Below are 15,875 nucleotides of genomic sequence, written 5' to 3'. Positions count from 1 at the left end.
ATGCAAAGAGAAAAGCATGATCAATTCTTCACTATAGTCATGTGATGGGATGTTGCTTCACAACTTTTTCAACTTCCCATTTGCATTAAGGAAGGAATTATCTCCTTTTTTCTCTTAAGAGCCCAGAACCACAGGCTGTATATCCTGATTTGCACCTCTGGGCATCATCAGGCTAGAAGTATCGATTTCTGACACTTAAAAGTTATTGAAAAAGGCATACTTTTCAAACATATTTATGCTTACCTTTAGGTGTGAGTAGTTCCATGGAAGAGAGACCACAGACATAGTTAAGGGATGTGCAAAAGTGTTTGAAGAACTAGAATCTTTATTGTAAGGAATAATCAGAGAAAGAAAAAAACCACATAATTTTAAGATGCTATGAAGTTTTAGCTTTTTTAGCTAAGTTTTAGCTTTTTTTTTGCCTTGAAAACAAAGAAATGTGGCTGTATGCTTCCTTACAGCTAGGCTTTACTGCTAGTTTTTTTTCTTTTCCCCTAAGGAATCTTATGCAACTGCAGACATGAATAACAGAATTCAAATGAATGACTATGTGCTAAATGCTCACTGCAGTGAGATGTGCAATTACAGATAGCTCTGATATCCTGTAAACAAATGTGCTCAAAGCAAAAATGGTTCTGGCTCCAGCTGTACTATTTTGAAAACACGTTGCTAGTATCACCTAAATAAATGCTTTGACCATTAGAGTGGAAAGGGTGACACTTCAAATTGTGTTTGGATACAAAATTTAAAAAGCTTAAAAACTATTCACCAAAATGAAGACACTTATCCGGAGCATAGGACACATTTATTTTGGGTAAGTGCATCAGATGACAGGAGAAGTCTAAGCCATTTTACAACTGATTTAGTGGAAGAGACAGCACATATGATACACTCCATCTTTCTGAAGTCACATAAAGGAAAAGACAAAAAAACACGAAACTCCCCATAAACCTCTTTCTTCATTATTCATGAATCCATATATAGTGACTTACAATTTGTGAACCTTAAGTTGCTTTTTCAACTATGGTCTCTTAGAATTATATGCAATCACAATGGCCCTGACAATTTATAGCTTTTAACCATTTTATAATTCAGAGAATGTGTAAGATGAAGCGGTGTCATTTGTTAGTCTTTATGGGATTAAAGTTCGTCTTTAAATATATACTTTATTCTGCCAGTGATACATTAAAAACCCAAGAGAAGTAATACGATGGCATTGTAAAACAGTATGGACAAAGATCAAGCCTGGGAAAAACAACTCACTTTCAGTGATTCAGGTTTGAGAATCGAAAACCCATTTCCAAGTGAGGAAATAAAAAATAAAAGCTCAGTTACAGCAGCCTTACAGAACACCGTGCTTACTTCAAGTTTTATTCTGGCAGCTGTCAAGCAGTTAACATTGATGAAAGTACCTATAGAACCATAAAGCATTATTATTACATACGTCATGGCCAGAATTCTTTTTACCTGTATAACATGATATACTAGAGCAATTTGTATATGAAATATTTCTATATCAGTACAATAAATCATAGCTCACTAAAATGCAATAGTGCTCAAAGAAGTGGTAGAATTACTGCCAATGCTAGCACTACTAGAAATCAAAATCTGTCAGATGCTATACGCTTAATATAACTCTCTTCTGTACCCATTTTAAATTGTAAAGAGCCCATCAGAAGCAATGGAACACCTCATTACAAATACTATTACTTAAACTGAAGACCATCAAACAGTAGCAAATTATTCTTTTAAAGGCTTGATTACTTCAGCAGACAACAAGCACCAAAATAATGCATGTCTGCTAGTTCTAAAATGCAAAATGTCCTGTGCACCATATTACAAACATCAGATAGTTTGAACATACTTTTTGAATGGGCTACGTAATTTTTGTCGCAATAGTCTCACATCACTTGATCTATTTAAAAAAGAAAATAAAGCAAGAAGTGACAAAATGTGCTTATCTGTAACTTCTACTCCCATTCAAGGATAAAGGTAATATTTCAACCAAAAACTGCACAGCCAGATGACGCCTGCTGTAATATTTGACCCATGTGGAAAGATGGAAGGAATTGGGGTTGTTTAGTCTACAGAAAAGAAAACTGAGGGGAGAAATGATAACAGTCTTTGAATCAGCTGCAGCAAAGAGGTGAACAAATTGTTCATGGCTACGAAGGATGGAACAGGAAAAAATGGTCTTCTGTTGTAGACCTCTCCTGATTTTGAACTTTTTTTTAAATATAAAGAGACTGCCCCTGTGCAAAGCCACAGTGAATACAGTGTAGTTCTCAGCAGATTCTACTCAGTTTGTCTGTGTAAAGAATTTGCGGAGACCTCCAAAATCTTCAAGATAGTTATGAATAATTAAAACAGAAAAATGAAGAGGTCATAACAGATTTTTAAATATGATTCCCTAGTTTTATTGTAAGGATTTCTTTATTTTCACAGTTACTACAGTAACTTTACAGTTTGTCTGGCTTTTGTGTACTTTCAGTTTGATAGTCATGACATCAAATTCCTACAAAAAGAACATGTACTTCTTTCAGCATCAGGAAGAGATTTTCCATGTAAAATTAAATTTTCATTGAACATATTAAGTTTCTGCCTCTTTTTGAGATTTCTTCTTTAAACATTGTTTTATCTTCTTCCAAAAATTATTTAGCAGCATCACGAATATGCATAAACTTTCCAAAATAATGTAAACCAGATTCTGTCTCATCTTGCTGTTTTTAAATGTCTTCAGTGCTATTTACCACTCGTTTCATTCTTCCTGCCTCATACTGCCGTCTTGCACATGGATGAAACATATTTATACTTCAATAAACAGGGAAGTCGTCTTTGCAAACACCAACATATTTGTTGAGAGAGAGTGAAAGGGAACTCTGGGATTACTGTGGATAGTACTGTTCAGCATACCTACACCGAACAGGCTCTTCTGTATTAAGGAGTATTAAATTAATACTGGCCTGGCCAGACCATCTTTTCTTGTCTTCCCACCTCCTTGCTTGTTCCTCCGCACCTCACGATTTGAACCAGTGTACTACTCTGTCTGAACTGTTCTGAGAAAATACAGTCCCATCAGCCAGTATTTGTCTTCTTTCAGTTTCAAAACTTAGAATTAGTTATGGCTCCACCTTTTCTACATTTCTGTCAGCATTCACCTTGTGACTTGCATGCATCTGGAGTATCAAAAATGCTCTGTCCCACATAGGTCCTTCCCACTCAGCCCACATGCCCTCATATATGCTTCAAGAAGAACCTTTTTCCGTTTTCATCATATTCCTCTGAACATCCCACAGTCTGTAACATTCCTTGTTTAGTGTAAGCATAATGACAACAATTTCAATGCAGACAAATACTGAATAAGTAGCTGTAATAAAGGTAGATTATAGTGATGAAGAGAGATGAAAATGCTAAGTTTTCACCATCTGGATTTAACTGTTGAGATTTATGTGATTAGGTACATATGTCGGCTGTAAAAGGTTTCTGTGAGTATTTAGTTAAAAACCCTAACTATTTTCTAACATATTTGTACAATAATACAGTCAATTTACAATTTATACCCAACTATTGCAACAAGTCAGTGTACCTTTGGATTTTGTTATATTTCTGCAGTAAATCTTAACTTCAGAGTGAGTCAAACACCATTATTATGTGGTGATGCAATGCAAGGAAGGCAGCTGAATCATAATTTTAAATTCTCAGTACCTTATCAAACCAGCAGAGAAAATAAACACATACTCAGTTTATTCTAAGTAAACTCTCATACTCATATACTCGCTGAAAGTGCATTGACATATCAAAGAATCTAGCATAAGAGACAGTGAAGTTTTGGGCCTGCTTTGATATTTAAAGAAGAATGTGGGAATGTGGGTGTGAAATATAGCCACCACTAGCAACAGGATCAAAGTACTTTAACCACCTATACACACATGAGCTAGTTTTGTTTCAGCACTAAACCGAACAGATCTAATGAACTATAGGGAAACTGGATAAATGTCTTGAACCATTGCCTGAAGCTCCACAGCTCGCAGAGCTGACTGTGAGTCTCCACAGGCAGGGTTTCGGTAAAGTCTTCAGTTTTACGAAATGCCAGCACATAGGTCACTTGTCAAAGTTAAGCCCTAGATTAGTCCAGGTGGTTCTCTGACCGAGGAGCTACAACTGCAGATATTTTACACCTCTTGAGGAAAGGGGATCTACTTGTGTCAGTCATCAGTTAAGCAAGATGATAATTCGGTGTTTCTGCTCATGTGCTATGTAATGTGGAATCACTAACCACCATTTCCTGCTCTGCCTGGGAAATGAATTTTTACTATAGTCGCCTGATGAGAAATCTCATTGCACTTAGATGCACTAGTGTAGGCAGCATATGGGGCAGAATGGGTAACTGCAGAACAGTGACATCCCCTGCAAAAAACAGTCTATAACCAATCTAGTCAAAGGTGTGCATTAGGGTATGTCTATGGTGTGTTTTAGTTTGAGTCAGAAATGCACTTTTGAAGTGAATCTCTCCAACAGCCACACTTACTGTGCTTTGGTTCTCAACGCAGGGAGGTCTTGCCATGCACAAATGAGATTCCTGCCAGACGAAACTACACCAGAAATGCATCCCAGGAGCATGCCCAGCACTCTTCAACTGCTACTGGGCATTTGGTCAGCTGGACAGACCACCAAAAGCACACAGTGCAGACAGCAACTTTTCAGCACCAACAATTGTGTCTACTACTTGCCAACGGAGGCACAGTCTCAAACTGAGAGGCTCAGAAGCACAGATAGTGTAGATGTGGCAGTGCAGAGTTTATTCTCCGTTGGGCACTCCACCTGAGCTCTGGGCTGGCTTTGCAACCAGCACCAGTCTCTCTGTGTAGGTGCTATGCTGTCTACCCAGAAACACAGTGCTGCTGTGTTTAATTCCGAGTGCGTTTACTAAATCACCACCTTCTGCTTCCAGTGTATCATATCTACTGATAATTCTTTCTCCATATGCTGGCACTTGGGAGGCCACAAATTTCGCTGTGTGGTACCATTTGCAAATTTTCTAGGGACTGTAGCAACACCACCATTTGGGACAGATCCTGAATGCAAACAGTTTTTGAGCAGAGAAGGTAACGGGTCAGTGTCAAATGTAATTTGCTAGACTGGGATCCATCGTCTGTCTCGCTAGGCAATGGCTTGGGAAAGACATTTGCATGGGATGAATTCATTTGGTGCAGCTCCTTATTGTTCAAAGCTTGGGGTGCTGACATGGGTGCCAAGCAGTGCACCTCTACTGCTAAGAATGGAAACTCGAAGTTCAACAAGCACCTTACAGGCTCGTGTTTCTACTCAGCACATTAAATAAGCCAAAGATGAAAGACCAACAACCCACTTTCAAAATCCCCTGAACATCTACTATTTTGGCTACTTCATCCACTTGTGGGATCTTCAAGGAGCCCTCCTGTGCCCACGGACTGGCTGAAGCCAAAAGCAGGGCTATCTGGCCCCTTCCAGCTCCTGCCTGGCGAGGCCGAGCCCCCGAGGAGCACACATGGCTTCCCGCCGCCACCCCGCGCCCCCCACAAGGCACAGGCACCACGATCCCCGTTCCCCCCGCAGCATTTGTAACCACCCCAAACCCAGCCTGGGGTTTGGGGCTCACCCTAGAAGCGCGCCGTGCCCAAGAAGTAGGAAAACCCGCTCGGAAGAAAGCCGCGGGGCCTGAAGGCGGGCGGCTGTCACCGCGCCTCTGCCAGCGCCCGCCTCGGCCCAGGCAGGGACCCTCGCCGCCGCGCTCCCTCCAGGCTCCGTGCGCCTCGCCCCTCCCATCCGCCCGCCACAGCCAAGCGGGGCCAGCACCGCCCACCGCTCGCCTGGGCCACCGCCCTCCCGCCGCTGGCCCCGGCAGCCCCCCCGCCACATGGCGCGGGAGGAGCCGCCCGCCGGCAGGCGCAGGCGCCGCAGCGCTCGCCTCAGCGCCATGGCCCGCGGCGGGCCGGCGGCGTTCCTCAGCGCTGTTGCTTGCCTTTGCTTCCTGGCCTCGGCGGCTGAGGGTTTCCAGAAGAGGGGACCCAGCGTGACGGCTAAGGTGACTCTGGCCCGCGGCCGGGCCCGCTCCGCCGGTCGGGAAGCCTCCCCGAGGCGAGTCGGGGTCGGTCGGTCGTGAGGGGGCCGCGGCGTCTCCGGAGCGGGCCTCCAAAGGGGTGTTTTCCCTGCCAGCTCCGCGCCCGTTGTCGGCGGTTACCGAGAGGCGGGGGCCGCCGGGCTGCCTTTTACCGCGGTTGTGTCGTGTAAAGCTGGTCCTTCGCTCTTTCCCCGAGCCGGATTCCGGGCAGACAGGAGGCCCCTGCGGGGGTCGGGTTTGGGGAAGGCTTGGGCAGGTGCCTTAACTTCTCCGTTTTGTAAGTGTTTTGGTTTTTTTTGGGCATGCCCCCTTCCTGTAGGCGCTGGCACACCTCAAACTCGCAGTTAGCAAAGCCTGCCTCAGGCTCACAGAAATGGTAACTTTAAAATTCGTAATTACATTCTTGCTTCTGTGGTCTCTGCTGTTGCCACAGGCAGTTTGGGGCTGCGTGCCGGTGTCCGTCCAGCGCCGAGCAGTGGGGCTTTAACCACTCCGGGGCTCACTTCTGCTGTATTTATTTTTTGCCCTCCCCGCCTTGCTGAAACTCTTGGTGGTGTGAACTGTCATTTTATCGCCTCCTTGTTTCCCGCTTTCTCGTAGTTCCTGCCATCGACAGGCTTGGGCGCCTGGGGTGAGTTAAAGCCTACCCCCGACCGCCTGGGGCTTCGGGCGTGCTGCCAGCGAGGCCGGGACCGGCGGGCAGCGCTCGGCGTGTCTCGGTGTTGCCGGGCTCCTCCGTAGGCGGGACGGGGTTTGTGCCAGACGTACGGGCGGTAATTACAGATGGCACCGCCCAAGAGACGGACTTGGGGGCCGGTGCAGCCTGGCACGGGATGGGGATGCACCTGCGTATGGCAACACGCCAGCACCTCTTTCCAAAAAGTTTTTGCTGGTGCAGGAAGTGCGATGTGTAGCCCGGCTTTGGATAAAGTAGGGATTAAATATTTCTGTCGTCAAGTACCTTTCCACCTACACTCAAGAGGAGTTCCATTTTCTTGGTGAAAGATGCCTGCACTCGGAAAGCGTGACAGGGCAGGACAGGGGCAGAGCTGCTTCCTCTGGCACAACCTCAGCTTGCTAAGCCTTTGTCTGTGAACTCCATTGCTGTTGTTGTCTACGACTGTCTACGGTTTCATTGCTATGGACTTGTAGTCCATGAATGTGATTTGGGGGGGGCGGGGGGGCAATATATTCCAGTTTAATTATGCATGAAGTACTTTGCTTCTTCAGACCTTCTGCTTGGGATTTAATTTTATGCCCTTTTCTGATTCTTACATTCTGGGACACAGAGAATTGCAACTGCCAGTTTTTCTTGTCTAAGCCAGTCATAACTTTACAGACCTCATCAAATCACACCAGTTTGGGCTCTTCCAGCTTGCATAGTTTTATTTAATATTTCTTCATAGCAAAGGTATTCCAGACCATTGACCATACGTGCTGTCCTTTTCTCTAACTTTTTTAGTTTGGTTTTATCATTCTGCAGTAGAGAAGCCAGAATGACATGCAGCACTCAGGGTGTGACAGCACAGTACAGATGTGTACTGTGATAATTATGCCCATCTCTTGTCCTTACCCATTTTTAATTATTTCTAACATTTATTTTTCTTCTCTGACCTTCACAAGTCCAGAGCGAAACTTTTCATCAATCTGCTCAGGGTGACTCCAGATGTCTTTTCTGAGTGGTAGCTAATTTAGGACCCCTTGTTGTGGCTGTAATAGTCCTCTTCCAGATGCAGTATTTTGCATTTATCAGGAGTTCCTTTGTCATTATATTACCTGGTCTCTAGGAATCATGTGATCTTTCTTTCACAGTCAACTCTTTCTGCCCCCCCCCCCCCAAAAAATTGAGTACTTTTGGCTGCTTTTTAATTTTGATATACACCATCTTGTGCAAATTATATGTAAGTATGTTCATGAGAACCAGCCAGTCTTACTGGTGCGCTCTTTTTGATTTCAGTCTTGAAATACTTACTGCAAATTGTAAATAAGATTACATGTTTACATAAATACTAATAAGACTGAAAATTTATAGTATTTATTTGCTTTAGGAGTTTTTGGTGAAGACTCTGGCCAGATGTTTTTTGAGATTTGAGACTGAGGTGTTGACTAGCTCACTAGAGTCTACATGCTTACTGACTTTCCAGAGAACTTGAGGAAATATGCTTAAGAGAACATGGCTTCTCTACGCAAAAATGACATCTAGGGCTACCAAATATTTCCGTATTTGATTTCCTGGCCAGAAATATGCAGACATGTTATGTGCAGCATAATTAGGAAGCGCAGAGCTTTCCAAAAATCACCAAGCATGTAGCACAGGTATGTGAAGTGCTTACAGGAAACCAGGAATTTACGGGTTGTTTGCAAACGCAGAATAAGCTGAAACAACGCTTTCGAAAGTCCTGGGTTTGCTGCTTAGGTGAGCAGCTCTGCCACGAATTAAGCCTTCTGGTTGGGTTAGGTTTACAATATATGATGGACTTTTCTCCCTGTGCTCTGTGAAAGTGTTTAACATTACCACTATCTGGGGTCATTGTTTGGTAGCCTTGGTTGTGTTACTTATATATGCTTATGTTTTCAGGCAGTCCTACTAGAACAGCATTTCCAGGCAAAATAAAGTGCATTTAGAAAATGTGGGTAGCCAATACCCTTTACCTAGATAACCCTGGCGGCAAAGTTCAGAGAGATATGTTTATAAAAATGTTAAAAAGTTAGTGAAATTGTGCTGTTAATACTTCGAGAGCCACACATCTAAGAAGTATATAATTTAGTGCCAAGTGCCAAGGAAATGAATGAGGTGTATCAAAAGGAATTTTATTTTCTTTATAGAGCTTTTATAGGGTTAGCCAGACGTTCAGCAGTTCCACATGGAAGATCAAGAAAAATTTAGAAGGGGAGCGTGAAAGAGGCATTCACATTGGAGAGACTGTGGTCATTTATTATCATCATTGGACTAATTTCTTAGCGTTACAGACAAGTAATATCTGGTTGAGTGCCACAAGGAACAGCAAATACCACATCATAGGAATACACATTGCTGTTTCCTAGAAGCTGTAATAGTCTTTATGTAACTTTTTCAGAACTTCAAAATGCCTCATTTCCTGACAGCTGTTCCTATTTTCAGTTATTGTTGGAACATTTTTAGACATTCAAATATGCATTCATATATTCTGAACTATATTAAAATGCTTTATAACTCATTAACCTTTTTGAAATTGCTTTTTAGCAACATCTACATTGAAGCTTTTAGGCAGAATAATGTAGCCTGGTTATGTCTTTATCAGGTTTGAATTCACATTTAGGAAAGAGACTCCTTGCTTGAGTCGTAGGATTTTCTTCCTGCTCTTTGTTGGTTTAATGAAATTTAGGCGCTCTTATCTATGCTTAATCCCATACATAGTAATGCCTAGAACTCTGAAGATTATGAGTGGATACTGAACTATTGTTTGTGGGGAGTGTCAGTACTATAGTTCCTTGTTATTGTTTGCAACACTGGAATGGCATCACTGTTCTTCCTTACTTTAATATTTCATCTTTTCTGTACAGTTTAAAAGACATGCGTGTCTGGGAAAAATCTTCTTGAATGCTACCTTCAGACTTGGGATACAGCAGTGTCACTGAGACCTTTAAAGCAGTAAGAATCAAAATGTATAGTCACCAGTTCTCTAAAGTTTCCTGCATAATTTGATTTTGGTAGCTCTGAAAGGATTTTTCTTCAACAGCACCTTCAGGAATTGAAGGATACTATTACTACGGATCAGCCAGAAGCAGTTTCTTACCTCCTTAAGCTTTCAAAAGCTTGGACTTTTTGTTGTGCTTATGTTTGTATCATTGTTGTTCTCTTCACAAAAATGTTCAGGTGTTCTTTGATGTGAAGATTGGAGACAAAGATGTTGGCAGAATTGTAATTGGATTGTTTGGAAAAGTTGTCCCAAAGACTGTGAAGAACTTCATTGCACTGGCAACTGGAGAAGTAAGTTTGCTGTTTTCTTCCAGTGTGTACTCAAGTTTGGATTGGGAAGTAAATATTTGTTTAATGCTGTTTCAGTTGTGAACTGTCAATTTTAATTCAATGGAGCCTCTGCAAGAGTGCCATCCCCAAGGCTCTGCACTGGTGTGTGTCTTCTCAGGTCCTTGGGGCTTTGTTTGCAAGATGTAATTATGAGATGTTGGATATCACCACCTCAACCTGTCCCTGCCAAGCAGACCTTGCGTGTAGAGGTACTGTGGTCAGATACCCATCAAAAAAAGACAGTGGCGTTGATCACCTCTATAATACCTGCTTCGTGGCAGTGCTGCCCAGCTGTATTCACCTGCATCTCAGTTTAATTTGTTTCTTGCCAGTACTTGTCTCCAGTGGTGGTATATTCTGTGAAATCTGGCCATTCACCATATGTGTATTTCCATATGACTCTGTAGAACTGGATGTTATATTCATTTAAATACTTCATTTTCTTAGAGAGGATATGGATACAAAGGAAGTAAATTTCATCGTGTGATCAAAGACTTCATGATTCAAGGAGGAGACTTTACAGCTGGAGATGGATCAGGAGGTAACATGCTTAGTATCTTCCAGGTTCCCTTTCCTTTCTTTAAATGTCTGCTGGAAAGATGGGCAAACCAGCATATTCCCTCATTCTTCCAGCTCACATAAATGAAAAAAAACCCCATGTGTGTTTCAGAGCATCTAGTACTTTTCCAAGCATTCTGGAACATAAGATGCAGTTATTTGGATTACCTGATTATAAGTATGTCTAGAGCTTCCTTTGTCCTCAGTTTTTTCAGATAGCTCTTTTCTGTCTGTGATTTGTCCCCATTCAAGAGGCATGGCTTTGCGTGGTGGGCTGGAGCCATGTGACCAGCTGAACTGCTCCTACAACAGACTGTCTCCACAAGATGGATGTCTCTGCCCTTCCCCTGCTCTGGCTTTGCGACAGCACTCCTTACCTGAGCCACTCATTGATTGCATGTGTACGTGAACCAATTCAAGTTATCCAGCAGAAAACAAAACAGGGAAAGCACGTAGAGGGAAGGCAGGTAGGGAAGAAGTAGGCTGTCCTGTCTGCCCTCAGCTCAGCCAGTTCTGTGGAACCTTCTGAAATGTGCTATGGGAGGGAATTTCAAAACAGGGGTAGAGAAATTAGAAAATTAAGGTCATGCCCTCTCCCCTTTTTTCTCTTACTAAATTTAAAACCATAAACTTACTGGTGGTGTGAGTTGTGGCTGTGTATATTACTTCTCACTCCTGAGCCTCCAGAAGACCAGCTCAGTCGACTAAGGAGGGCAATCCCAGTGCAGCATCTCTTGCATTGCATGCATTCTATCTTCCGATTTCTTCTCTTCCTTTACACGCATATTCTTCATGTACTACGATTTGAACTGTCCCCATACAATGTCAGTGATTTCCCCACTGGGACAGAATAGAAAACACACATTCTTTTTTCATGCAGTGAACTATGGGGAAAGCTAAAATACCAAAGACACAGTTTTAGCATTAAAGGTAGACAGTGTTTGTTTGCCTGTTAATACTGTTTATTGGGACAGTCTCTGGTGGTGTTGGGAGCAGTGTCCTTAATGTGCTAGGCACTGTACAAATCAAGAATGAGACAGACAGCCTCCTCTTTTCAAAGTGATGGTGGTTTAAACATAACTCAAATGATTTCTCTGCTGAACTATTTTAGAAGTATCCTTATGTAAGGATTGTACAAATTTGCACCGAGTCTTTTAGGCTAACTTCCATTTGGTTTTCATATATTTCTAAACATGTCTAAAGCAACTTCTTATTAGGAGGAAAAGTTTTAAAAGTAAAGGCTAAAATTGTCACAAAACGTGGCAGCCTTATTTCTGGTGGTCATAATTACATAATTTAAATTTGTTGAATAGGGTGAAGTATGCTGTTGTTCAGTGGTATATGTAAGCAGGACCTTTGAAGGTACTCAATTTGCTTGTTAAATTCAAAGGATAAAGCATCATCAGTTTTAAATATTCTCTCCTATGTGGTGTTTTAGCTTATCTCTTTCTTTACACACAAAACGCTTTTAGTTACGGAATCACTGATGATGGAACAGTGATGTTGCTGTGCTTACTCAAACAATTAATCTTCAAGTCCTGAATTTATATTTCATTTTTTCCATTTTTGAACAAAAAGGTGGGGTTTTTTTAACTTTTTTTTTTTGCTTGCTTATTTTCTTTCATAGGAAGAAGCATCTATGGAGAAAGGTTTCCAGATGAGAACTTCAAGCTCAAGCACTATGGAATTGGGTGGGTTAGCATGGCCAATTCTGGCCCGGACACCAACGGATCCCAGTTCTTCATCAGTGTAACAAAGCCTTCCTGGTTAGATGGAAAACATGTAGTCTTTGGCAAAGTCCTTGATGGAATGGTAAGCAAAAAGTAGTGGCAACATTAATTCAAGAAAATACAGACAAATTCTGCCACTTCCTATCTATGTAACTTACACCGTTGTGTTTCAGAACAATTGAGTGTTTATCTAATATGTATGTGGTAGAAAACAATTGTGAAGAGCCCGGAGCTGGATGATTTAGAACTGAAGTAGCAAATGGCAACTGCTGAAATAGAAACTTAAATCATGCCTTTGGCTTTCACAGTTCTTGTTTCAGACCACTAACCACTGAAATCAACACTGACACCTTTGCAGATTAGAAATGGACTAAGTTCAGGTCCCCCTCTGACTGCTGCTGTTAGCCGTGAAATAATTGTATTTCTACAAGCTAAAACATAATTTTGTAGCATGTGCTAGTTATGGATAACACTTGCACTGTTAGGGTTTTTAGAAGCATGTGAATGTAAAGTATACAAACACATATACTCAGATCTGTTTAAAAAGAAAAAAAATCTAGTTAATTCTCTCAAGCTGTGCACAGCTGCAAAACTGAACTTCCAACTGATTATACTTTTAGTAGTCTGGCTTTCCTTTTAAATTATTCCATTTAATCTGTGTTTTGAAATGAATGGGGGAAACATGAACTGCTGCACTGACCAATTCTTTAACGAGTTTGAAAACCTCATCAGACCACTTGCCCCCTACTCCCACATTCATAGTGAATTCAATTCTCATGAGCTACAGTAGTAGCTGAAAATTTTTGAAGAAAGACTTAGACTAAGTTTTAGTTTAGTTAGGTTAATGTACAAATATCCAAAGCCAGGTAGTCAGTATTCCTAACTGAATTTTGTCCTTTAAGAATATTACTTTAATTAGTTGCCTAGCATGAGGCCAGTAGTTTACCTGTACCTGTCTGACTGGAGGGCATGGTACACATTTAAAATGTGTGTGTGTTATACTAAAGGCAAAAGCACTCATCAGATTTCTTGAAACACAGTTATGCTGTATGATTAAAGGAATTACTGCTTATCCTTTATGATCTCTGGACTGACTTTCTGCTCATAGGCTACAGAAAGACCTTGTATGTGCTAGGTCAGTCTGCTGAAAGGATATTTTCAGTTGTCCCCTCATAATATTTTTGTTGGCTGAAAGTCTTTATAGAAAGGCAAACAGCCTTCCATGTGCTTCTGTCAGCTGTGTGTGGATTGCAGAGTGGCACAAGTGTTAATGTGGAATAAAAAAGTATGTGAGAACTCAGTGGTGTAAAGATATTTGTTCAGAAGTTGCCTAATAAATAGTAATGCTAGGAGCACTTAGTTGTTTATGTGGTACCGCACTTGAGACACTGGAGTTTCCTTGGTTAAACTGAACTCTTTTTTTTTTTAACTTTTTTTTTTTTTTTAACAGTCTGTGGTGCACTCGGTAGAACTCCAGCAGACAGATGAACATGACCGGCCCCTTCAAGACTGTGTGATTGTGAACAGTGGCAAAATAGTTGTAAAAGAACCATTTGTAGTTGAAGTAGGTGACTGGTGAGACCAAAAGTCAGAATGGAAAGTAAAACTTTATCACTTTAAGGCCTGTTTTTGACCAATCTCAACTATCCATTGAGTTTTCTCCTCAAAACATATGAGGCTATATTTAGACAATAGTTATCTGCCAAATACATAAAATATATGACCATTTCTATAACAAATGGATGGAGCTGTCACTCCCTGAAGTTCAAGACTTACCCCACTAAATCCTAGATCTTGCAGAAAAAGTCTTTCATGAAACATTTTAGAAGTACTTTTATTTTTTCAAGGTTTGAAATACAGTCATTTTGTTCTCTTTGGAAATTTTTGCAATATTTCTACCTTTTCAACTGAAAGTATTATTTTCTGTAACAATATCAGCATTTTTAAAAATCAAAAAAAAAAGTAAAATACAGAAGTGTTTTGAATAAATAAACTTTGATTTCAAATAAATGCTTAATGAAGAGCTTTCTTTATCCCCTCCACCCCTGCAAAGCCTTTTTTCTCACCTCAGTTGATTCTGCAAAATATGCAGGGGGTGCTGCTTTCCAGGAAATGAGGTTGTAGGGTTAGAGCAGGGATGTTAAATTTCTCTAATCTTAAGGTGTCAGACAAAGTCCCTGCTGTCTTTCAAAACATCACAGAATTCAGATAAAATACTGTAATGGAGGAGGAGCAGCTCTGTCTATCATTAAATAAGATCATCAGTTAGAAACCGATTAAAATAGAAGAGTCCTTGTGTTACATAACAGTGAATTTTATAACACCTAGCTAGTGTTATGATAAAGCTCAAAGACTTTTTCCTGAAGTTTTGCTGTATGTCAGAGATGCAACTTTAGGTTCATTATTTTTTGTAGTGCTTCTTAAATAACTGTTAAGCTCACATCTTAACTGGTAGCTTTTAAACAAGGTCAGCGTAAGGTACCACTTAGACAGCCGTGTTTGTTAGGTTCTTTAATGATCATAGTACTCCACAGGGAACAGATGTGGGTTTTTTTCTTGTTTCCAGTGTTTCAGAACTTGAGATCGAAGAGCTGATGCCAAGATCTGATGAAAGATTCATCCACCTGCACACCAGGCAGGACACCAATTACCTTTGTAGTCACTAGTTCCCTGAAGGGTGTCCTGGAGCCCACATGAGGTATCCAGACTTTGAGTGGCGCAGTGGAAGAGCAAGTACTACAGCATAGAGCTTTTAGGTACCTACTGGCACCCCCCTCACAAGGAAACAGGAAAATGCTGTGGGCTGGGATTTACCTCAGGTCCTCCTGACACATCATTTGTAGTTACAGGGGTAAGTCTGTTGGTTCACTGTCCACAGCCCTGGGGTAGGGTAAATACTGACACTTTTTTCAGAGACCTGTGAAAGGATTACTGTCCTCTTTAAGAGCTAGAGGAGAACTTGTTGAGGGCCTCTAAATTTGCCTTGTACTAGGCAATCAGGCTTCCATTTTACCCCGTTCATTTTTCTTTCTACTAATTGTTTGAAGTAAAATTCTCTGAAAAGCAGCACTGGGAAGCAGTGTTAGGAAGTAAGAGTGAGAATGCCTCAGACTCCCTTGCCCAAATAGCTTTCTGCTAGTAGCTGAAAACTTTCCTGGAGGTTGATCCCACAGTGTAGAGAGTTCTGCTACCTGAAAAAGTGTTGCAGTCCCAGGCCTACAAGTCCCAGCTTTTCACTATCCCCAAGCAGCTTTAGTAGTTAGCAGGAGGCAACCCATGTGTCTCCAGGATCAGACTGCTGTTTGTATCTAGCTTTGCCATTACTGCTTTTGTGCAACATTCCTTTCCTCTGATGAACCTAATGACTTACCGGCTGTTCAATCACACTGAATTTTTTCCCCTCAAGACTTACATTCTCATAAGTCTAGCATGTTAGGATAGTGTGGTGCTGAGAGTTTTAAATGAGCAGACAACCAGG

At 41.4% G+C, this 15,875-nt stretch overlaps 1 protein-coding gene across 2 annotated transcripts; it reads left to right on the top strand.

Annotated features, from left to right (window-relative positions):
• The first annotated feature begins 5,896 nt into the window (after window positions 1-5,896).
• On the top strand, window positions 5,897-14,407 carry PPIC (peptidylprolyl isomerase C). Of its 2 annotated transcripts, none has more exons than XM_074854943.1 (5): window positions 5,897-6,064; window positions 9,957-10,070; window positions 10,557-10,650; window positions 12,295-12,479; window positions 13,848-14,407. In XM_074854943.1, the coding sequence occupies exons 1-5, from the start codon at window positions 5,897-5,899 to the stop codon at window positions 13,974-13,976; spliced, it is 690 nt and encodes a 229-aa protein (XP_074711044.1). In that variant the 3' UTR covers window positions 13,977-14,407. The 2 variants fall into 2 exon arrangements, with proteins under 2 accessions (XP_074711044.1, XP_074711045.1); XM_074854944.1 differs by lacking the exon at window positions 5,897-6,064 and adding an exon at window positions 7,261-9,731.
• Window positions 14,408-15,875: the final 1,468 nt, after the last annotated feature.

Source organism: Strix uralensis, chromosome Z (assembly GCF_047716275.1).
Source record: "Strix uralensis isolate ZFMK-TIS-50842 chromosome Z, bStrUra1, whole genome shotgun sequence".
Lineage (NCBI taxonomy): Eukaryota > Metazoa > Chordata > Aves > Strigiformes > Strigidae > Strix > Strix uralensis.
This window is presented reverse-complemented; position numbering and strand designations above follow the sequence as displayed.